The following is a 24,710-nucleotide window of genomic DNA, read 5'->3' as shown; positions in this document are numbered from 1 at the left end:
GGTCTCCTACCACTAATACAACAAATCAAAGTTTTAAAGGCACAACTTCAGATTCCTCATATAAATTTCTGGGAAGGATGTAATATCTTATTTGTTCAACATTACATGGCTTTGGAAACTGTAGCATGGTTTTCAAAGCACTTGGAAGGCAAAGACAGGTGGATCACCGGGTGTCCAAGGTTCGGCTTGGTCTACATAGTGGAGCCTTGTTTCAGACAATAACAACAATAACAACAGCAACAACAGCAAGTAAAACTTTTCATGGCTTGCAGTTCCCAGAGCGGGTGCATTTGTAGTGTTGAATATCGCTACCCTGGCTGAGTAAGAAATTATGGGGAAACAAGGTTGCCAGTTTTATCTGATGATCATGTAGTCTTTTCATGAAACTATTATGATAACAGGAGGAGAGGATCCAATTGCAGAAAACTGTGAGGAATTTTGAAATGGGAAAAATACTTCTTATCCTTAGTTTAAGTCATTTCTAATTTTTTCTCACATAATATGTCTTGCTTATGGTGTTCCCTCTCATCTCCCTATAATTTGGATTTACTCCCTTTCTGATTTTCATTCAAAATGAATAGACTTCTAAGGGATAATAATAAAGTGTAATATAATAAGATAAAACACTAACACATTGAAATTAGACAAGTCCAAGAGAATGCACAAGCAAGAGAGACCACTCACTCTACTCTATGAGTGTCATATACATGATGATCCAGTTGATTTAGAAGACCATGTTTTCTTGATGTTCTCCATAAATCTCCTCTGGCTTTCACACCATTTTCGTTTTTTATTTTTTATTTTTTTAAATTTTTGCCTTCTTTTCTGTTCCCTGAGTGCTGAGGCAAGGAATTTGATGGAGTTTTCCTGCATAAGGCTGAGTGTTCCAAGCACTCTAACTTAGGTCATTTCTTCTTTTCCTTTTCTTAACAGTCCCTCACTAGCTTCTCAGTTAAAATTCTATCATATGTATTCATTTTCTATTTTCACAGGGATTATGATTCTCTATTCCTTGAGACATTATTTCTTAATAGCACATCTCAAGAGTGCTAAAAGCAATCATGAAGACGTATAGTCAGCGTCAAGGCAGCGGGAAGAGAAAAGTAAGCACCTAGCAAGTTTTATCTTCAAACTCATAGCCTTGTAATGAAGCTGCTAAAACAAAACAAAGCCCCCAAACTAACAAACAAACAACAATGATAACTAACCCCCTTTTACTGCAGGAACTGCTAGCTCCCAGGAGTGGCAGACTCCCAAGCCAAGTATATGATGTAATAAAACAGAATACTAAATACTGGGTGTCTTCATTAGGGTCTTATTGCTATGAGGAGATATCATGATCATGGCAACTCTTTAAAAAAAACATTTAGGTGGGTCTAGCATACAGTTTCTGAGGTTTAGTTCATCATCATGATGGTGGGAAACATGGCAGCATACAGGCAGATATGGTGCTGGAGAAGGAGCTGAGAGAGAGTTCTATATCTTGATCTGAAGGCAGTAGGAGACTGTGTGACACAGCGGGCATAGCTTGACCATATGAGAGTTTAAAGCCAGACTCCACAGTGACATGTCTTCCAATGAAGCCATACCTCCTAATAGTGCCACTTCCTGTGGGCTAAGCGTTCAAACACATGAGTCTATGTGAGCCATTCCTATTCAAACCATCACACTGGGATGAGACCAAGGTTTATAAAATATTGAACACTAATTGTTAATTGGACAAAGAGATGCTATCTTCACTCCCCTAAGCCCTACAAGAACTACAACTTTAAATGGAAATAGCAAGCCCCAAATCTGGAAGAAAATATATAACTGATTCCTCATCGTAGTGTGAAAAGTTCTAATATGAACAGTGAGAAAATAAACCTCACAGAAGAGATATCAGTGTATTTTGGACTAATATTTAAAGCTTTTATATACCATAAACCATTACACATAAGATAACTAAAAAAGAGGAAACATAATACACTAACACCTGTATGAAAGAAATGTTCATTTCCAATAACAGTAAAAACACAATTCAAAGTGACACCAACTGGTCTGAGAAAAAGTTTTAAAATGAAACAAATAGATTATAGTGAACAGGCAGCGTTAAAGCAGTCCTGGTATGATTGTAAATTGAGACATGGAATTGGCTGATATCTAGGTAATGCTTTACAAAGTATCTATATTTTGACAAAACAGTTTTTGTTTTTAGAATATGTCTTCCATTAAGGGGGAAATTCCTTGTTCTTAGAGATAGAAGTAATTATGTATATATTTGTTTTCCTGGCCTTTTGCATGTATATTGTGGTTTCCTCCTATTTTGTGTTCTTAGTGGGTATGAACATGTGTGTTTCCTATGATTTTTTTCACATTTTTTCTTAATAGAGAGAGAGAGAGAGAAAAGGGTGTGGGACTGAGTGGAGGATTTGAGAAGAATTGTACGATGAGAAACCATCATAGGAATACATGTATTATTTTTTCAATAAAAATTAAATAATTCCTTAAAGAGGGATGGATCTTACAGTTACTATGATTCCATGCCTCACTCAAGTGATTTCTGCTGTTTTCTTTTTATTCAAAATCATGTCTTTGACCATAGGTTGACAAATAAGGTCTATTTAAAAAGCATCTGAATACAGCAAAGGAAATTGTCAATGGACTAGTGAGATAGCCCATTGACAGTTGAAAATATTTTGCAAGCTGTACCTTGAAGAGAAGGTTAACATTTAGAATATATGAGTTAAAAAACCTAAATAGCAAAAAAACACAATTAAACATGAGCCATTGATCTGAACACATTTTCAAAAGAAGAAATTCAAAAGGATATCAATTAAAATGTTAGGTATCATTAGCAATCAGGAAAATGCAAATTGATATTATACTAAGATTCCATCTCACTCTAGTCACTAATTGTTAATTGGACAATTTAACCTAGCACTGGTTAGAATGAAAGTTATCAAGAAATCAAATGATGACAAATACCAGAGAGGATATAGAGACATAAGGGAATTTCCTATTTTTATGGTGGGAAGGGAAACTGGGCACCTCTCCTGGGCATGTGTCCAAAGAATGTGTATCCTATATAGAGATACTTGCTAATCTATAGTCATTGATTGCTTTCAGAATAGCCAAAAAGTGGAAACAGCTTAGATGTCCATCAACTACTGAATGTATAATAAGAGTCATGCTTAAAATTACTATTTTGTAAGCTGAGATGGGGGGAGAAGAGGAGAAGGTAGGAAGGGGTAGGAGGAAAGGGAAGGAAGGAAGAGGAGGAGAGGAAGGGGAGGAAGAAGAGGAAGAGGAGGAGGAAGATAACCTGCCAGGCTGGATAATGATGCTCACAAAAGTCATGGGTTATTAAGCAAAACTATCAGTGCTAGGTAAATACCTGCTAATGCAAAGCTCCCCGGACAATATAAGTTTTAGTCATTGTCCACCAGAACTGATGAGATCCTGCTGCTGAAGATAACTCATATCTCTGTTTCAAGGGGTTAGGAAATCAAACTTGAATTGAGCTGGAAGTTTCCTTCCTATTGGCTTACATTTAATAGTGCCACAAGGAAACATGGGTAACTGGGGAGAAAAGACATCATTGGCTCTACTGAGCTGTGAATTTGATAATCTACAATACCAACCTGCTAGGCAAGTTGTGTCCACTGCTGCAATGTCTGCATGGTTGTTATGGGGCTGATTTTCCACTCTCTGGTTGAGTTTTAGATCCTCTCTGCCAGAGTGAGTTCATAATGCTATAAATTCTAATATAAGGTCTCAGGCCTTAGGGGTAAACTCACTGCTGTTGTTGAACTAAATTGTTATGAATTTGGGCTGCCTGCTAAATATTTACGTATTTGCCTATAGACTAATGCTACTCTTGGTCTTAGCCAGAGAAGCAGTGAATGGTGGTGAATACAGAGGAGCATTTCTGTTTAAGGTACGAAGCATAAACAATGGTTAGATGATTAGCACTAAATAAGTCATTGTACAGGGATCTCTGCTGGAGATGAGGTAGAGAGAATATATGAACCTACTCCTGACTCTATTAGTGATAGAGACCCATAGCCAAATATTGTGAGGAGCTTGAGGAATTCTGAGGCAGAGGGAGAAGGATTGAAGGAGCCAGAGATGTTAAGGACACCTCAAGATATTCAACTAACTTAGGCCCACAGGGGCTCACAGAGACTGAACCAGCAGAGAGCATGCACAGGAATGACTTAGGCCCCCTGTACATATGCAAGAGTTGTGCAGCTTGGTCTTCATGTGGTACTCCTACTGGCAGGAGCAGGCAGGATCTGTCTCTGACTCTGTTGCCTGACTTTATATCCCTCTCCCCTAACTGGGATGCCTAGTCCAGGAGAAGTTGCACCTAGTCCCACTGCGCCTTTCTCCTTGGGGGTTGTTGGTCACCTGCCTAGAAAGACAAAGGGAGCAGAAGCAGTGAGCAGGATTCAGACGGCCATGAGTAGAAAAGAATGACTTCCCAGGGCACCTTTAGTGAGACAACTCTACTCTACTCTAGGGAGGTGAAGGGAATGGGTAGGACAGGGACAGTAGGTGGGGCATCACCTAATAGGCGCTCACAGTGTGCTTTACTTGTATTCTGCAGTATGGTCCTATCATATGAATGGGCACACAATGCCTAATTATCATATGGGTGGCAGGAAGAGAGTGTTTGCAGAAACTGTGTCAATGGCCATATTCCAGATAAGGCCAGGTGGCTACTCTCAGAGACATCTTCCATATATGGTTAGGCAAAGAATAGAAAGCCTTGCTGGGAAAAGGGAGTCCTCCATTTTGGGTTGAGCTTGGAGAGCTGTCGGGACATGGCCGACTGTGACTTTAAATAGCAGGGTCCTCCAACAATTATTCATTCACTGCGGAGCCCAGAAGGCTCCATTGATGGTGCCAAACCCATGGTCACACAGAAGACCCAAGTCAAACTCAATCTCAACAAAGCCAAAACAAAATAAAACTATTATAACAACAGTAGAATGGCCATGCATATGGGAATGAGAGCTATAGGGAGATGGAGATTAATAAGGGTGGGTGGGAGATTAGAGGGGGTCAGTTTCCAGAGTCTGAATGCATGCCCTATACACATGACTGAAAACGCCAAAGAACAATCTCAATAAATGTTACTTTAAAAAAGGGAAGGGAACCAGATCCTTGAGATCGCAAAAGAAATGTTTATGGTGTTACCTGTCTTTACCAAGTTTTCTGCGCGGCGGTAAAATAACTCTCCACACTTCCTCATGTTCCAAGCATTTGATAATGTATTTTGTGGAAAAGTGAGCAAGAAGCTCTTACCCTGGATTTCTATTTCCCAATTTCCTGGGTCCTATTGGTTCTAGCATCCTTGAGCATCTTGTGATAGGGCTACTTTTGTGATAAGAAGGTAACTGGAAATTTTTCATACTTTTTATTAGGACATGCTCATTGAATATCATTGATGATATTCAACTTGGATTGTACAAAGTTACCATCATTATAAGGTTATTACTATTATTATTACCAAAACTGAGAGCTATAAATAATTCAGCATAGTACATTTGACTTTTTTCTGTTCCCCACTTTGCCTTTCTTGTGTTATATACTTCGCATATGAGTTCATGCCTTGAACACTTAACAACTTTTGTGCTTATCTCTAGGGCTTGTTCCATAAATACTGCATATAAAATTAAAATCAGTTTTCCCGGTCAAAAGGAGGACATGGCACTTAAGTTTCAGGACTTTTAATTCATAAAAGCCAAGATCTATTATGCAATTTTTAATGGATTCCTTAAGGCCATTGATTTTAGTAGTAGTTAGTTGAATAAATACTTAATTTATATGTGGTGGACTTGCAGTTTAGATATTCCAGGTGATTGCCCAAGGGAGAAAATGTTTAAAAGCTACTTAGTATGTGAGTGTTTTAGGGCTATAATCAACCAAATATTCAGTAATTTAGGCAGCTAACCCAGAAAGTTGGCAACACTTTAGCTTTACTTAATAACTGTGACTGTGCCATAGTTAAAAAGCAATGTTCACAGGCAGCATCTTGAGGAAAAGCCAAAGACCAAAAGACGGGAGCTGCCTATTCAGTGAGTGTCCTTTGCTCTCCTGGCCCAGGGTGAGCCAGCTCTGCACTGGAGTTTGAGGAGACATTCTTGAGTACTGAAGGAGCTACAGAGCCATTTAATCTTGGCCTGTTCAGCACCTCTCTCTTTTGGTTCTTGTTTTCAGTGATCGAAGCACCTGGCTCTTGCTAGAAGACAGCTTGTCAAACTGAGGCCTTTCTCCAGGGCCTCAAACTCCAAGAGGTTAGAACAGAGCCATGGCCTGAAGGCATAGGGATCTCCAGGCTCCCAGTTAGGAAACAGCAGTCCAAGCCCATTAAGGCCGGGATGTTTAGGTCTGGGTGCCAAGGAAATTAGAGTCAGTGATTTCAGAGGCTGAGGCAGAGGGAAGGCGGCAATTAACACCTTTCCTACTAATAGCAAGAAGCACTTGGGTGGTAGTTTCTGGAGCCCAGGGGAGAGAGGCGATATTGGTGCTGAAATTGTCATCCAAATTAAATTAAATTAAAAAAAAAAAGCAAAACTGAGAACAGGTGGTTTTGTTTGACACATTTATTTAAAATCTTGTTTACCTAGAATCCTGTTGTTCACAGAAATAAAAGTAGGGTTTGACACATTTTTAGCATATATATATGTATATATATATAATATACATTATATATTATACTAAAATACATAATAATTTAAATGTAATATATAATAACATGTAGACAATTATCTAAAACTAATAACATGGTTGCCAATCTCATTCAGGTTTGAGCTTCTAAGGAATTCTGAAGTCAACCTCTAAAGGTTCTGAGGCTGCTTTTGGGCCTGTTCCTCATTGCTTTACCAAGTATTTAATATCCCCAATATCCATCCTACAGATGACATTATGTGCCCACCGCACATGCGTGTAATGGCTAGCACTGGCAATACAAAAGAAAACCAGCCAGACAACGGTCCTGCTTTGCAGTTTACAACTTGTGATTTGTAGGTTTTGTTTCATGTGATCCTCAGGGCAGATATGCTTCATACAGGGGTTCCTGAGGCAGCAAGAACAGCATGAACAGGTGCCATCCTACAACCTTTCCCCGCTTTCCTGTAGTGGCCCAAACAAATAAGGAAAAAACGGTAGTGATTTATCATCCAGAAGCATCACAGGGATTATTCCTACGAGGGTTTTCCAGGATTCTTGGAACAAGATAGTATCGATAATCGTCTTTTTGTGTAGTTTTAGGAATTAAACTGTGAATGAAAACACTTAAAATCCAGAATGCTGACTTAAAATCTGTCATACGGGAATAGATGCAGTTCCTTTATCACACTCAGTAAGTGAAGCAGCAACTAGTAAGACACTGTTGTGGAGAGCAGCTCCTTGTTTTGGATACACAGCTGTGACCCAGCTTCAAAGGGGTGCGGGGCCCTGATGTGCATCATGAGATGAGACATGCATCCCGCTAAATCAACGCACAGGGTCTATGTTATGTGCCTTCCGGACTGCAGGACTTGCAAAGATCCCTGAAGGGTGGCTGCGTCACAACCGTGCTTAGTGCCCAGCACTGAACAGAATCCACATGCCTCCGAGTTCTTGCATATGATGCTTGCTCTGGTTGTTTTGTTGCCTGTCACTTGATGAGAGGCTAGAGCCAACTTCTGGTGTAGCGCATGCGCGTGATTCTTTGTCGAGGCCTGGGCAAAGTGAGAACTTCCGAAAGCTTGCTTAGGTAAAATACACATTCTCTAAGTTGCACTGTTGCCCTCAAGATCAGGCCAGTGAGAAAACTGAAGGCATCAGCCCACAGATGCCCAGAGCAGAGCCCCTTCTCAGATCCTCTTCGCTCTCCGCGTGTATTAGTGCCTGCCTGATCTGCTGGGTTTTCCTCCTAGGTTGTTCTGTTCTATACTCTCTAACCACCCTATGACAAGACTTTCATCTTGCCATTTCGGCACAAGCCTCGGCATATTTGTTCACTTCCTATCTAGAGCAGAGCACAGGGCCGGGCGGTGGTGGAGCACGCCTTTAATCCCAGCACTTGGGAGGCAGAGGCAGGAGGATTTCTGAGTTCAAGGCCAGCCTGGTCTACAGAGTGAAATCCAGGACAGCCAGGGCTACACAGAGAAACCCTGTCTTGACCCCCCCCAACTAACCCCCCCGCTACCCTCCCCCCCAAAGAGAGCAGAGTACGGTTCTCATGAGTCCTCCACGCTGAAAGCCTTGTCATCATCTCTCAGGGCTGAATTCACACTGCACCTGCCCAAAGGATGCTATGAACTCTTACACTGCCCATTTCGGTCTTCTCTCTCTCGCTCTGCAAGTTCAATTCTTAGCCTTATCCCAGGGCTAAGATTTCCTTGCTCACCATAAGGTAATGTTTCCTCAGGCCTCTTACCGGCATTCCACCAGCTCCCAGCCCAAGGTCAAAGGTTCTTTCTCCCTTCTTCCTCTGAATTATGAGTCAGCTAGCTCAGTCTTTGTGACTTAAGGCTTTTTTCCTTTTAGCCCACATTGTGTCTTCATGTTGTTTTCCCAAAACAAAATATAAAACAAACAAGAAAAACTAAAAACACCCAGCATTAGCTGAAAGGCAAAGATGGAAGTCTTTTTCATCATTGTCTCTCTCTTGGTGAATCCTGATTATTGAATTTTAAGTCCATTGCTAGCCTCTAGTGTGATTAGTGTCATCTTAGATATGCACCAAAGCTATGTGAGTGTGTTTAGAAGTCATAACTACATTCTAATTTAACTTTCTCATGGAGAACAACTTAAATTATATATTTCTCTTATTTCAGGGGAAAAAAATCTGGAAACATGGACAAAAATAAAGAATTCTCCAGACCTTCCCTCTGATGTGAATTCTTGAAGTTATTTTTAGCTTCCAGGGTTGGTGGCTACACTAGTTCCCGCTGTCACTGCTACACCCACCATCAGTGGCGTAATTCACCCCACTCCTTATCACCACATCGTCATTTTCTTTCAAAAGGAACCGTTCACTTATTCATTTCTTCAGGAGATACTCACTGAATACTTTGTACACGTGTGTTGGGTATGGGCGCCCAAGCTCATGTGTGGAAGGGTGAGAGGGTGGTATCGCATGTCTTTCTCATTTGCTCTCCAGCTTATCGTTTGGAGCCAGTGTCTCTCACTGAACCAGGACTGGGAAACTGGCTAGAATGGCAAGCCAGAGAACTTATCCCAAGCTTTACAATTATAAACGTTCACCTATGTGCCTGGCTACATCTGTAGGTGTTAGGGATTTGAACTTGGGTCCTCGTGGTTTTAGGACAAGCATTTTACTGCCTGAGCTGTACTCCCTCAAGTACTATTAATTAAATTAATTAGTATTTTGAAGTGATGCGTACTCATGAGCCACTTCCATTTTGGGGATGGGAAGGAGAAAGATGGGGTGAAGCTAGTGAACCTGAGAAAGAAAGACTTTCCCCTGTTGCCAGTATCCAACTATAGCTCCCTTACCTCCTGAGTGAAATATGCTTGTTTTTAATGCACACTTGGTATGGTCTTCTGCTCCTATTTTTCTCCCCCTCCCCATTTGCTCAGATAATGCAGAGGAGCCAGCGCAAAGTGCTCCCGCTCAGTCCCTCTAAGATAATATACTGGAAACATTTTGGTGGGTGTGAATCACTCAGACAAGCATTCTTCACTCAAAAATAGAAACTTGTCTTATTTGTTCCAGATGTTATACAGCTGCAGGGAGGTTAAAGCCAGTGGTCCTGTTTTCAATGCAACCAATCTCTTAACTGCATTTGGAATGTCTTAACCCATGAACTCATGTTGCTTGTTCTGAGACCTGCACAGTTTTCTTTTTCTGACCGCTTCCATTTACAAACAACTGTGTTTCGTGGGAACTACACTTTAGAATTAATGAGGCTACATCTGTTGTGCAAAGGAAGCACATCCTGTTTACCACTGTTCCCACCTTTCATTGATTGTGACCTCTTTAATTTGAGGCATCGAGTACTTCAGAGACAGAACAACAAGGAAAAGACCAGGAGGGATGCTTCTGCATACCTCATCTGTCGGAATGAATCACAAAATGGTTGTCTTGGGAAAATTAAATTGAGGTAAAATGATTATGAGAAATACTAAATATAAAATTGTGATTCTTATAATTCCTAGTTATTAAAACATACACTTTATCATATTTCTTAGTTCCTTGGTAGGTTTATAAGAATTGTTATGTTGAGCTCATGAAACATAAAACATCAGGGCACTTTGAAATGGTGGATACAAATTATGTAGGGGATATGCCTGCTAATTTAACACCCAGCCTTTAAACTCCAAGTCTGTTCTTCTGCCTATATTTGTGACGAGGGTGTCAGATCTCATAGGTCACTTCTTTCCAGGGGGAAGCTTCTTGATTTAGGGGCCATGGACAAGCTGTGGAATCACTGTTGAAGTTTGTTCTTCTTGGGTTCAGGTGAGGCTGAGTCAAGCTGGTGCATTTGAGGGGCTCTAAAGATGAATGAAACAAATCCCCTCACAAGCCCCTCACATCTATCTGTGAGTGTTAACAGGGAAGGTGCTGTGAGTCTCTCAGGGCAGTGCCCTCAAGTGAATAGTATTCTACAGGTTTGTTTCTTGACATTGAAGCCAGTGTTTAATTCTAGAAAGTGAGTGTGGCATTAGTCATATTTTTCTGAAGATAAAAAATTAATCTTCAGAAAATTAATCTAACCAATTTAAACTTTTAACATGAAAAATTACTCATATTACTCATAGTCCATACTTTTTTTCATGCCACATATCCTTAAAATACACCATTAACTAAAACAGAGCTCCAACGTAGGTCAAATAGGTTACGTATTATGTCGGTCAAACTCATTTAGGCACCCTTTTTTTTTTTTCAAAATCTTAGTGAAGATGTTAATAATTTGAGGTTTTCCTTAAATGCACATTTTAGTTTCTAAGAGAAAAACCTCTGTGAATGCCATTTAGTCTGCTTTCTGAGTTAACTCAGCCGAATCACATTTCAGCCTTCTACAAAAGAGATCCTGCTACAGAATTAACTCAGCCAAATCACATTTCAGCCTCCTACAAAAGAGATCCTGCTACAGAGACAGCTTTCACTAAACTTACTAACTCTTGGATATTCCTGATCGATGGCCCCAGAGTTTCCTGGTCCTCGTTTCACTAAGGACAGCTTGCGATAAAGAAGGGAGCAGCCTTTCCTCGAAGGATGTAGTACTGGACAGAAGTTCCTTAGCTCGTTACCCACTATCTCCTTTCCTGGTCCAAGAACCCATGTTTGTAGTTGGGTACGTGGGTGCCTAAAGAAAAACAATGGCACTTCCCAGACTTTTGGACATCTAGATAAGCCATATCTATCCACACACAATGTACCATGGTACATGAGAGGATTTATGTGCAGAGGTTTCTGGGAAATTTTCTTCAAAGGTGGTAGCAGTATTACTTCTATACAGTTTCATGTCTCATGAGGTGGTCTGCATTTGCATTGCCCATGTCTGGAGACCCTTTTGGGCTCCAGAACAGCTCACACTGGTCCTGGTTCAGACAGCCTTGGATGGCACTGTCTGGACTGACATGCAGACGGGAAGCAGTTTCTGTCCAGCTGAAACCAGCTCCTTCATTTGAATGTGATCACAATCAATACCATTTCTTGTAAAATTTCATTTCATTCACTCTTTGGACCCTTAGTTATTGAGCAAGTTGCAAATGACAGAATCTTTATTAAGTCAAAATAAATGAGAAAAGCCTCTCATATAAGTCTTTATAACTCTAAAGACTTTTAAGAAAAGATTTAAATCATGACCTTCTATACTTTGCCTCTACCCCATGCATATTAAATTAGGCTTTTCATTCTTATCTTTCAATTTAAGATTGTTTTTGTAATATGAATGAATGGCACCAACAACAAACCCAACTCAAAAACAAAGGCAGAAAGAGAAAACAACAAAAACTAATCAACACCCAAACAACTCTATCATGCAATAATGTTACTCAAAGTTTTAATACCTAGACATAGAAATGATAGCTAAAATGGGATTTTAGCTTTTGAAACTACATAAGACCTAAATAATGGTCCTTGATGAAATTCAAAGTATCAAAAGATATGTCCTTAAAATATTTTAATGAAATATTTCCTAAAGTAACACTTAACAGGTATATTTATTTTTCAGTTGCTGTTGGTCTTGTAACAGAGTTTGTCTTTGGCCAAGGCTGGTCTAGAGTTCACTGTGTACTTCAAGCTGACCTTACTTCACAGCAATCCTCTGTTTCAGTCTCTAAGTTGCTGAGATTATAGGCAAAAACTACCTTTATGGACTTTGTAACCACATGTTTTTCAATATTAGTCATAAATAGAGAAGGATAAGAACTCCAGTTACAAATAAAAGATAAGAGTCCTCCACTAATAATGTACCTCCAATGGAAAGGCCTGACTCCGCAAGGATGAGAGCAGAATGTCTACATGCTCGCTAGTGTAATTCTGAGCTTAGCAGAGAGGAATCTTCCTACTCCGAAGGTCTGCTTCAATCCTGCCTGAACTTCTTTTTATAATCTGCCAGACTTTGGAAGAATGCTTGCCTGGAATGCTTGCCCTGCTCTTCCTCCCTCCTTCCCTCCCTGTCTTCCTCCTTCTGTCTCTCCCTCCTCTCCCTCCCTCCCTCCTTCCCTCCCTCCCTCCCTTTCTCCCTCCATCCTTCCCAATTTCTACTCTATTCCCTTCCCCTTCCCATCTTCTCTTCCTTTTCTCTTTGAATACCCATGTGTCAAAGCAGTTTTTTCACTTCAGAGCTATAAAACAAACACAAAACTTCCAAGCCATAAGGATGTTAAACATTTAAGCAATTTTTGACTAGGTAGAAATGCAACACACTTTGAAGAGATACATAAGTATAAGTCATAATTACCTTTGGGTCCACATTGAGAATTTTTCTGTCCCTTTTATATTTAAAAAGTAAGCCTTCAGGATTGTCAGCAATCACTTGGTAATTTGGACTTGAATTGCAAACAGCAATGTGACTGTCCCAGTTGTAAAAGCTATAAAAAATAAACATTTATAAGTAATTAGGATGTATAACATATTAAAATGACAGGCACTTCAGAAAGTACTTGGGGTGGTTTGTTCTCAAGGAGGATAACCAGGAAGAACACATCTGAGATTTGAATTCTAGCAAAGAGATTATTCTCCAATCATTTGGATATGTACTTAGAATGATTTTACACGATTTCCGGGTTTGGACACTGTAAGATTTAGGACTTATTCCAGTATTATATTCACAGGAAGTCAAGGAGAAAATTGATGCAATTTAAGATTATTTGCTCCTCTGCAGACTCTTCAGGGTATAAAGAGACTGTTTAGGGGAAAGAAGGGCAGACAAAGTCACCTCTTTCCATTCAAAACAAGTTCACATTGATTTATTTCTTCCAGGATCTCTGTCTCGATTCATTTCCCAGAGAGTAGAGGAACTTACATTTGAGAGGTTATCATAGGACAGGCAGGTTTTGATGCATTCTAAGAAGATATCCATATGAAGTTTCTCTCATTTCAGAGCCCAGGCTAGGCAAGGTGACTAGCTTAGTCAGGGTCTTCAAAGTCATCCATCATATGGACAATATTTTGGCTCAAAATTGGGTGTTTCAAATTATGGATATGCTCTTTCAGCTGTTCAGCTACTCTAGCATTTTATCTTTAAGAACATTCTATAGAGGATTCCTAGATTTTCCCATGGGTTGCGTTTGCTTGTCAAAGCTGAATACATGTGGCCCATAGAACTGAAAGGAGCCTCAGTATATCTTCTTTAATATGTCTTATTCTTATTAAGAAATTTCTAATGTTACTCTTGCTTTTAAAATTACAAGTATCAAGGTAAGTGATTATACACACATACACACACACACACACACACACACACACACACACACACACTATAGACCTATCTATCTTGTAAGTATTTGTAGTATGTGTTTTTAATTAAAATAAGATTTATTTTGTGTGAGTCCAGGTACAAGTGTGGGCCAGAGCTGTAGTTACAGGTAGTTGTGACCTGTCTGAGTGGGTGTTGGGAAGAGAAATGGGGTTCTCTAGAAAAGTACTACATGTTCTTTAGTGTTGCGCCATCTCTATAGCTAGTGCCCTGTGCATTTGTATTAGTTTTCCCGGATTCTACCTCTGGCTTGTTTTGCCCATTACTGTCTTTTCCTTCTGAAAAACATGATTACATTGTTTAGGTTCTTTCTGAATTGCTACATAGTTTAGGTGGCCTCAGTGTTCCCCATCATCTTTGTGTTACTGCCTGGAAATGTAACTTAGTGTGGTGATCTGAATGAAAAAGGCCCCCATAAACTCAGGGAATGTCATGATTGGAGATGTAGCCTTGTTGGAGTGGGTGTGGTCTTCTTGGAGTGAGTGTGGCCTTGTTGGAGTAGGTGTGGTCTTCCTGGAGTGGGTATGGTCTTCTTGGAGTGAGTGTGGCCTTGTTGGAGTAGGTGTGGCCTTGTTAGAGTGGGTGTGGTCTTCCTGGAGTGGGTGTGGTCTTCTTGGAAAGGGTGTGGCCTTGTTGGAGTGGGTGTGGCCTTGTGGGAGTAGGTGTGGCCTTGTGGGAGGAAGTGGGCCACTAGGGATGAGCTTTGAGTGGGCTTCAAATGCTCATGCCAAGCCCAGGATCACTTTTTCTTCCTGCTGCCTGAAGATCCAGATGTAGAATTCTAAGAGACTTCTCTAGCACCATGTCTATCTGCATGCCACCATGCTTCTGGACATGGTGATGATACACTGACCCGATGAAATGTAAGCCGGCCCCAATCAGGTGTTTTCCTTTATAGGAGTTGCCATGGTCTTGTCATGCAGTAGAAACCCTAACTCAGATACCTTACAACCCTCAGAACCAATTGTGTATCATTGGTAGTATATCCATCATCAGGGACCCAACGAATCAAGTGAGAGGAAATAGGACTAGTAAACTTATTTCAGAACACTGTATGCAAAATAAGTATTCATATAAGACTATATACCCTTAAATAATATATACCATATTGAAGATATAGCAAGGACTGTCTTGTTTGTAATAATAGTGCATAGAAAAATGATAATCTATAAAACTTCAAAGGATAACCTGTCCAACCTTCCGTTCACACTCTGGAATGACACTAAAAACGACAGGCTCAGACTCCAGTACTCAAGAGCGGCAGTGGAAAGGCTAAGTTCTGAGGACTTAGTGACAGAGGCGTAGCAGTCTTGGCAGCTCATTTGATTCTTTGTATCCTCCCAAACTTGGTTTTCTAATTCAGTTTCACCCGAAGAAAAAAGATAGTTTGACCTCATCTTATTGACTTTCGGTTACAAGATCGCTAGATTAGAATGGGGGACAAGATGTGACTTTCAACTTGACATATGTGTCTAAATAATTATTTATGAGATAGAAAGATATAGATAATCCCAGCATGCCGCCTGAGTCATAACTGTGCTCACGGTGGCATGGTTTATATCGTGCATTCCGATCTTGTTGCTCAGACTTCGGGTTAAGCCTTATGGAAACCCCGTCAGATTTTATTAAAAATACTCTTCATATAAAAATTGAATTTGTGTAGTGCGTGGCGCTTTTGCTGAAACCCTTGTTTGTCAGTACTTTTTCTTCCTAAATGGCTTCATTTTTCTGCCAATTCTCATAGTTAATGCTTAGCATTTAATAAAGAAATTGCTTAAGAACAGCTGCTGGATCCTGCAGAAAGCCTACTGAATTATCTCGTATTTTCACCAACCCCACGAAGCAGGGATACAATCTGTACATGTAGAACTAGCAAGAAAATGGCACCTGCCGGGTTTTCAAAGTCCAACTGTTGCTCACATGCCCCACTTCCCCTCCTGAGCAGGCTCCACGTTTTGTGAAGCTCTTCCACAGAGGACAGGCAGTTGCTGACATACAGATGTTTAACTTCTTCATGGCCAACACCCCAGACTAAAATCCAACTCTTTCTTGCAGCGCAATCACGCGATAGAGATTTAGCCAATGGTGCATGTGCAGAAGTCTCGTTTGGCACTTTTCATCAGTGCCTGCAGAAAATGTCCACGGTTTTCTCTCTTTCCAGCCAGCTGAAATGGAGACGACAGAAAGCCGGTGCTGAAGATGTGTAGAGTTTTATGAAACAGTAGGAGTAAAGAATTGAGCTGCCTGGGAAGATAGCGCAAATGATTTAGCATGGCCTCTATGTTGGAAAAATGCAAAGGAAAAGAAATCATAGATAGTTTGTGGTGCCAACATAAATTTGGGTATTTTTAGCATGATATATCAACTCATTCCTCCTCCATGCAATGATCTGTCATGCTTTTTTTCCTCTTAAGAAATTTAAAGGTGATAATGAGTATTGATGAGCCTTTCATGCTTTGCTCATACCAATAAAAACATGTATTTAGTCCAAATGTGTAGAATATTTAATGTTTGACAAATCAAACTTGATGTCATTGTGGATCATACAAAAATAAAAATTCAACTGGCTTTCTTTCCTAGTTTTATATTGATAATTGAGATTAACTGTATAGTCTGTTGCTCCATGATTTTGATCTCTATTCTTAGTACATCTAACCTTTTCTGCCTACAACAATGTCTGGTGGAAAAACCAGCATGAATTAGTTGGATGAATGACTTTGCTGGGAAGAATTAAAATTTCAGGTTATTCCTTGAAGTTTTATAGATTATCATTTTTCTATGCACTATCATTACAAACTGATTACGGTCCTTGCTATATCTTCAATATGGTATATATTATTTAAGGGCATATAGTCTTATATGAATATTTATTTTGCATACAGTGTTCTGAAATACATTTATTAGTCCTATTTTCTCAAACTTGACTCACTGGGTCCCTGATGATGGCTATACTACCAATGATATAACATCCTTATCTCCAAATCAAGTCTCCTAAGTTTTCAAATGTTTGTGAGTCAACAAGGAATCTAAAAAAAAATAATTATTTAAGGTAAAAGGTACAAATTTATAGCTAAAATAATAAAGAATTAAGTATTATTGAATAATTTTCAAGTTTTGCTGATTTTTACATATAATGTGTCTTTGTAACAGATTAAACATTTGTATTTGCAAATATGTACTGTAAAATTTGTTTTATTTTAAATTTAAACAAATCATATAATTTATTTTAAATTATAAATTATCTCCCTCTCAAACTCATGGCCTCTTTTTCCTCTTAGTATTAATGCTATATATGTTGCATATTTATAAATGCATATATAACCTGATGAATCAATTTTATGTTGCTTGTGCGTATATGTCTTTAGGGATGACTACTTGGTAGTAGATAACCAATTTGGGGCCTCATCCTTAGGGAAGACAAATTAGATAATTTTCATTTTGGAAAAAAGATTTCAATATTGTTCTTAGATCTAAAACATTATTTTTTTCCAAATGAATAATTTAAATTTATTTTTTTCCTTATAAAAATCCAAAATAAGAAAGAAGTTTGCAGTCGTTTTAGGTATCTGGTATCATCCTTCTTGGGAGAAAAAACAGTATATGTTTAGATGTTGAAGATAAATGAGATAAACAAAATTGAAAACAACCCCTAGATATTTTTAGGTTCATAAGGTTTTTAATTAAACAGTAGATAGCTAAGCACCCACATCAGGCCTCAAATTGAACCTCTAGTTTCTGGGGTTCCCATGCTCTCTTCTGGCCTCCATGGGCATCAGCCACACACATGGTGCCTGGCATACATGGAAGCAAAACACTAACACCACAAACAAATGTAAATTAAACCAGACTAAAATACTGTATAAAACAGTAATTAGTATATAGGACATTCCTAGCAGGTCCTGTAGTTAATGTGTTTCTATCAGAAAAAAAAAATTGTCTTGTGGATACAGTGATTTTACATGTAAAATGCTAGGCCTATGTGTTCTTTCTGATCATAGGCACAAGCCCTCAGAAGTCATCCATGAGCTTAGTACTCATCTGTCCTTGTCCTGGGGCCAAGTTAAAATAATTTAATTAAGTCTTGAATAGGTTAGATCCTTATCTGCTCTGTGATTAAATGAAATATTGAAGTAGATTTCATTTACAGTTAAATTTCCAGACTTCTAGAATTTTTCAGCTTATATACTCTAGGGCCTACTGGACAATTATAGAGGAGAAACTCCTGTGAATAAAGTAAGAATAGAAAATGAAGGAGAAAGAGTCCTTTCCCACCATAAGAGAGCAGTAGACATGTGAGGACACCATGTAGGGTTTATAGAGGAGGCAAGGGAACGAATATTCTTTATGCCCAAAGTCAGGGGTTAGAGGGTTTGCAGTGAAATAGGGGCTTACAGGTAGTATTACAAACCACATGCCAGGTTGTTAAGAAGATGAAAGGGCATTTTATGCTAAGAGACCATGTGAAAAGACATGCACACATGAAACATGGCTACACTGTTATGAACACTGAGCTTTAGTTATTTGGGCCATGTTAAGACAAAAAAAAAGTTAGAGAAGATGATGATCAGGAACAAAGACCACAGTGGTCCTTACATGTTAAGGAATCACATGTTAAGTGGTCTCACATGTTAAGTAAGGAATAGTAGGCCTTTTCCTTGATGATAGCCGCAGAAAAGGATTGTAGTGATGAAGCAACTCGCTCAAGGTGTAGATTTGGAAAGAAGAGCTTAGAAGTAGTGTGGATAATTACATTGAGAGCTGGCCAAGATTGGTTCAGGCAATCCTGAATTATACACAAAGCTGAAATGAAAGGGCTGGCTTTGAGATGATACTCACCAGGCACATGGACAGACACACTGCCTATGTGAGTGACAAGGATGGGAGTCCATATTTACTTTGATATTTCCATCCGAGTCTCTAAGAGATGGAGTGCATTTGCTTGGATATAGAACACAGAAGAAGGAGCTGATTGTAGAAGGAGCAGTTTCAGTTCACTTCTGAACAGACTGAACTTTGAAATCCCTGGAAAACACCCAAGCAAATGAAAGCAGAGAGCTTGGCTTTTGTTGTTTCCTCTCCTTGTTTCTGCCACTTCCTCCAAGCTAGCACCTGGCACACTATAGATTCCAAATGCACATTAATTGCACAGACACAGTGTATGAGTTTCAGAAGCTTTAAGAAGTGTCTCTGATGAAATAACACATATAAAGCATCTGTGGTATCAACATGTATATCTAAATTCAAAAGTGGGGGTGGAATAGCTGAAATATGCAGCAAAGGATGAAATTTAAGAACATAAACTTTATATAGAATAAAGAGGAAGCATGATAGTAAAATGTAGCAATTTGATGCAGAAATAACCCAAGATCAAGAAGAACCATTATAGATTTCTTATAGAAGAAAGAAAAGAGAAGAGAGGTAGGGGGGCATGGAAAATATGAGGGAGGGAGAGAGAAGGGAAGGAGGGAGGGAGGAAGATATATCAAACAAGGACAATAGAGAGGGTGGAGGTCTCTGTCCGGTAGAGTACTTGCCTGCCCAGCTGAGTCTCCAGCACAAAACCAAACAAAAACCAAACAAACCCATCAACATATACAATGGTGAGAATTGGTTTATAAATTAGATGAAGTATGAACAGTCAGTAAAATTGACTGTTTGAAGGAGATAATAGAGAGATCATTTGAAATGATGTAATGGGAGAGAAACCATATAATAGCGAATTAAAGAGAGAATGAGAAAGATTAGCAAAGAAGACTCATTTCTTAAGAACATGTATGAAAGAACTAAGAAAATAAGGATAACCCTTCACAGTGATCTGAAAATTAATGAATGGATTTGTTTTTCTTAAGATGGAATCATACTGACCATGGTTTCATAATGGAAAAAGACTCTAAAGAAAGTAGGGATCCAAAGAGACAAAAACCATGAAAAAGTCCTTGTCATAGAAAAATTTATAGGAATACATAATCTCATACTTAAAAGTGCTATGCCATTTCTTTTTAAAAAGGTTTTGATCTTTTATTTGATATAATGACATTATCTCTCTTTCCCTTTCCCATCTTGGAGACTATTATGGAAAGCCACAACCAATCAAAAGTCAGAGTTGTGAAACCCATTCTGAATGGATATATCTACAAAATACTCCTAAACCTACAGGTTGAGGAACATTTCAGAAGATGGGGGAAAAAGACAGTAAGATCCACAGGCCAGGGGAATTTGCTGTTGAGATTGTCCTAGTAATGTCAGAAGCTATGCCATTGCTCTATACACATAATTATAATCAGAACATTGTATATTTTTATTTCTATCCTTACTACATAGATGAAAGAGCTGGAGTTGAAAGGGGATAATTAACATTTCAAGTTCAGATATCTAGTGTACACTAGAAAAGCCTCAAACACAGGCTGTAGATTCTAAACCAAGTGCTCTGTTTACTTGTTATTCTTTGGTTACTGAGTTGGTACTTAGTAATTTGTATTAGTTTATCCACGTATTTCTTTTACTTCACTTGATTCATGGCTCAATATTTTTCTTCTGATTCATGAAACACTTCCCAATAACTGCAATGTTCTCTGTCCGTTGACTAAGTTTATACTGAAAATACCAGCTGTAGATTCAAATATCTTTGTTCCCTGTGTAATTCCCATTAAAATTCCAATACAACTCTTTGAAGAATTAAAACCAAACAAACAAAAACAAAACCCCTCAAAACTTCAACCTCATGTAAGACAATGATGAATAATGAAGGAGCTGCTGGAAGCATCAGCACCCTACCACTTGAGTTATATTATAGAGCTATAGAAAGAAAAATAATTAGCACTGGCATGAGGCAGCCACGTTGATCAATGGAACTGAATAGAAGATCTCACATATGTTCACACCTCTGTGGATACCCCTCTCCCTTTTTCTTTACTAAGAAGCCAAAATGCACAGTAGAGAAAAATCAGTCTTCAACAAATGGCACGTGTCAAACGGGATGGCTGCATGTAGAAGAATCCAAATAGACCCATACTTGTCACACTGCACAAAAGTCAACTCCAAATAAATGAAGAACCTCAACATAAAACCAGATACATGAAACCTGATAGAAGAGAAAGTGAGGGATAGCCTGCAACTCAGTGCAGAGGAAAATACTTTCTAAACAAGCACAGGCACAAAGATCAACCATTCATAAATGGGACCTCATGTAACTGAAAAGCTTCTCTATGACAACAAACAGCATCATTTGGACAAAGCAGAAGCCTACAGAATTGGAAAAGATCCTTACCAAGCACTTAACTGATAGAGGGTTAGTATTTAAAATATACAAATAACTAAAAAAACTGAAGCTCAAGAAAACAAAAACCCAATTAAAATGAGGATCAGAACTAAGCAGAAAGTTCTCAAAAGATGAAACATAAATGCCTGAGAAACTCTTAAAGAAATGTTCAACATTCTCATTCATTATTGAAATGCAATTGAAGAATAGTTTGTTATTTCACTGTATACCATCAGAATGGCTATGATCAAAAAAACAAATGACAGATCATGCCTGTGAGGATGAAGAGTAAGGGGGAGTATCAATCCATTGCTTGTGATAATGGCTTGTACAGCCACTATAAAACCTGGAGAGCTTCGGAAAGGCAAAGGACACTAGAAATTGGACAAAGCAGTAGCCTACACAATGGGAAAAGATTTTTACAAACTCTACTTCTAAGAGAGGACTAATATTAAAAGTATATAAATAACTCAAGAAACTAGATGTTAAAAACCAAAATATCCATATTAAAAATGGGTAGCCAATCTAAACATAGAATTCTCAATAGTGGAATCTCAAATGGCTGACAAACACTTTAAGAAATGTTCAGTGTCCTTATCTATCAGGGACATGCAAATCAAAACTACTTTGAAATTCCATCTTACACCTGTAAAAATGGCTAAGAATAACACCAATGACAGCTCATGATGGCAAGAATATGGAGCACTGGGACACTTCTCCATTGCTTGTGGGAGTGGAAACTTGTACAGCCACTATGGGAATCAATATAGTGGTTCCTCAGAAAGTTGGAAATCCATCTACCTCAAGACCCAACTATACTGTTCTTGGACAGATACTAAAGGACTCACATCCTACCATGAGGATGTTTACTCAAACATGTTCATTGAGGCTTTAATCATAATTGCCAGAAACTGGAAGCAAGCTAGATGTCTCTTAACAGAAGAATGTATAAAGATAATATAGTACATTTACATAATGGAGCATTACTTAGCTGTTACAAAAATAAATCATGGAATTTGTATGCAAGTGGATAGAACTAGGAATAAAAATCAGTCTAAGTGAGGTAACCCAGACCCAGAAAGAATAACATGCTATGTACTCACTTATAAGGGAATAATAGCCTTAGGAGAGTGATAACCAATCTATAATCCATAAACCAGAGAAGTTATTAGATAGTAAGGGTCTAGTAGAGACATAGGGATCTCCCTAGGAGGTAGAAATAGAATAGATTTTATTTTTTATGGGTAGACTAGGGGGGTTGGTGGTAGTTGGGAATAGAAGTAAGGGTGGGATCAGGTGGGGGGAGAGATGGGGTAGACAGAGAGAGTTTGGGAGATGAAAGCTAAAATTGGAGGGTGCAGGATTTTGAGAGTGGTATGTCAAGTTAGTGGAGTGGAAACTTCCTGGGATCTATGAAGATGATCCTAATGAGGATTCCTAGTAACAGGGAATACTGAGTATCAAGTGGCCACTTCTTGTAGCCAGGCGAACCTTCCAGTGATGGGACTAGGGTACAATCAGTTGCATTGTTGGCTAAGTGGTCCCACGGAAATCCCCAGACAACCCAGACTGTTACTAATACAAAAGCCTGCTTTCCAAAAACTGACAGCAGGTGTTGGGGTCGTGGTGGGGTGGGAGGATGAGGGGGTGTGGAGGGCATTGCCTAGGAGCAGTAGATCTGGGGCCTACATGAAGCCCTCACCCGTATGTTGTACTCTGTTTGTTGTGGGAAGGTACTCCATAAGCTACTGAAAAAGGAACATGGAGATTAATCCATCCACAAAACCATTTACCTATTATTTGTCCTGCCTGAAATATATGCTAGGGCAACGGTGGCACCGAACATGTGGGAGTCACCAGCTAGTATCTGATTTGACCTAAGGCCCACTCCATGGGAAGGACCCCACCATACCTGACATTGCTTCAGCAGCCAAAAGCCAGAGACTAGATAGCCCAGAGACCTAGAGTAAAACCAAACACTACTGGTCTTAAAACATCAATAAAATAATTCCTAATGACATTCTGCTATACTCATAGATCAGCACCTTATCCAGTCATCAACAGAGAGGCTGCCTCCAGCAGCAGGTGGGAGCAGATTCAGAGACACAGAACCAGACATTAGTTGGAAAAGAAAGTCAAAAATTGCAGGTGTGTCCATCATATCCCTCCCCGAGAGCTCAGGGAATTCCACCAAATAGGGGTTAGAAGGATTATAAGAGTCAGAGGGAATGGAGGACACCAGGAAAATAGGCTCTCTGAATCAACTAAGCATGTTGCATATAAACTCAAGAGACTGAAACTGAAAGCACAGGGTCTACCCAGGTCTGCATCAGGTCCTCTATGTATATATTATAGGTATTAGCTTAGCATTTTTATGAGACTCCGGACTGTGAGAATGAGTGGGTCTCTGCTTCCATTACCTGCCGGTTTTGCCTCTTCTTGAGTTGCCTTGTTCAGCTTTGATATGTTAGGTTTTGTTTTATCTTATTATATTTTACTTCGTCATTTGGTTGTTATTTCTTAGAAGCCTGTTCTTTTATGAGAGAGAGAAAGGGAGTGGATCTGGAGCATAGGTGGGAGGAACTGGGAGGAATAGAGGGAGGGGAAACTATAATGCAAATATGTTGTATAAGAAAATAATGCATTTTCTTTTTTTTAAGTTTTATTGCAATATGATGAGAAAAGTTACATGATTTCAATTTATCTGAATTTGTTAACATTTAAAAACATATTTTAAGTAAATAGAATTAAATCACATTCTTGTTTTCCTTTTGTACCCCAACTCCTCCCAGAGACCCCTTCAATACTTACAATGTCTTTTTTGTCATATTCTTTAAAATTTATAAAATATAACAATAAAAATGAGTATTATAAAAATTGTTTGATATAAAACAACAATCAATTTAACAGTCTTATGTAAATGCTTGTCTACGGCAAAACTGAAAATACATAAGTTTTTCTCAATATAAATTTTAAATAACTCCAAACATATTAACTGTATATTTCAAAATAATACATCACTACTAATATATTCTCAAATGAACATAAATATATGAAGTGTTTTTGTTTGTTTGTTTGTTTTGTATTTAGTAGAGCTTAAAATCTTGGCTCTTACTGTGGTAACTTGACACTATAGTTACAAAGGTCAAGCAAAGCATTCAGTCTTACTCTTTGTTGTTCTCTTACAAGCCCCCTACCAATTTGTCTACATTACTTTTGGGTATATAAATACTTTTGAAATATGTAAGCTGTTCTGAAAACCATAGTATAGTGCAAAAACATGAAATAAACAATACTACTAATAGAGAGGCTGAGATAGGAGAAGCAAGATCTCAAGACCATTATGTTGTACACAGCAAGACATTGCCACAATCAAGCTGAAAGTGTATATGGATTGTACAATATTGGACCTATTTCTCTAATTCCCAAATTAGAGAGACCATTGGATGACAATCAACAAATTTCTAATTCCTCATGTTTTTAGATTTCAATCGATTAGGATATGTTGGTAATATTAATTTTCA

The 24,710-nt window shown here is 38.8% G+C and overlaps 1 protein-coding gene across 1 annotated transcript in view; it reads right to left on the bottom strand.

Annotated features, from left to right (window-relative positions):
• The window catches only part of Cfap299 (cilia and flagella associated protein 299), a 523,430-nt gene that overhangs the window by 4,484 nt on the left and 494,236 nt on the right, over positions 1-24,710 (bottom strand). Inside the window, exon 5 of the mRNA XM_031336903.1 lies at positions 12,912-13,041. Coding sequence (XP_031192763.1) covers positions 12,912-13,041 — 130 coding nt within the window. The remainder of the gene's footprint in view (positions 1-12,911; positions 13,042-24,710) is intronic.

Source organism: Mastomys coucha, unplaced genomic scaffold, assembly GCF_008632895.1.
Source record: "Mastomys coucha isolate ucsf_1 unplaced genomic scaffold, UCSF_Mcou_1 pScaffold22, whole genome shotgun sequence".
In the NCBI taxonomy this organism is placed as follows: Eukaryota; Metazoa; Chordata; class Mammalia; order Rodentia; family Muridae; genus Mastomys; species Mastomys coucha.
The sequence above is the reverse complement of the archived record's forward strand: the minus strand, read 5'-3'. Positions and strand labels throughout refer to the sequence as shown.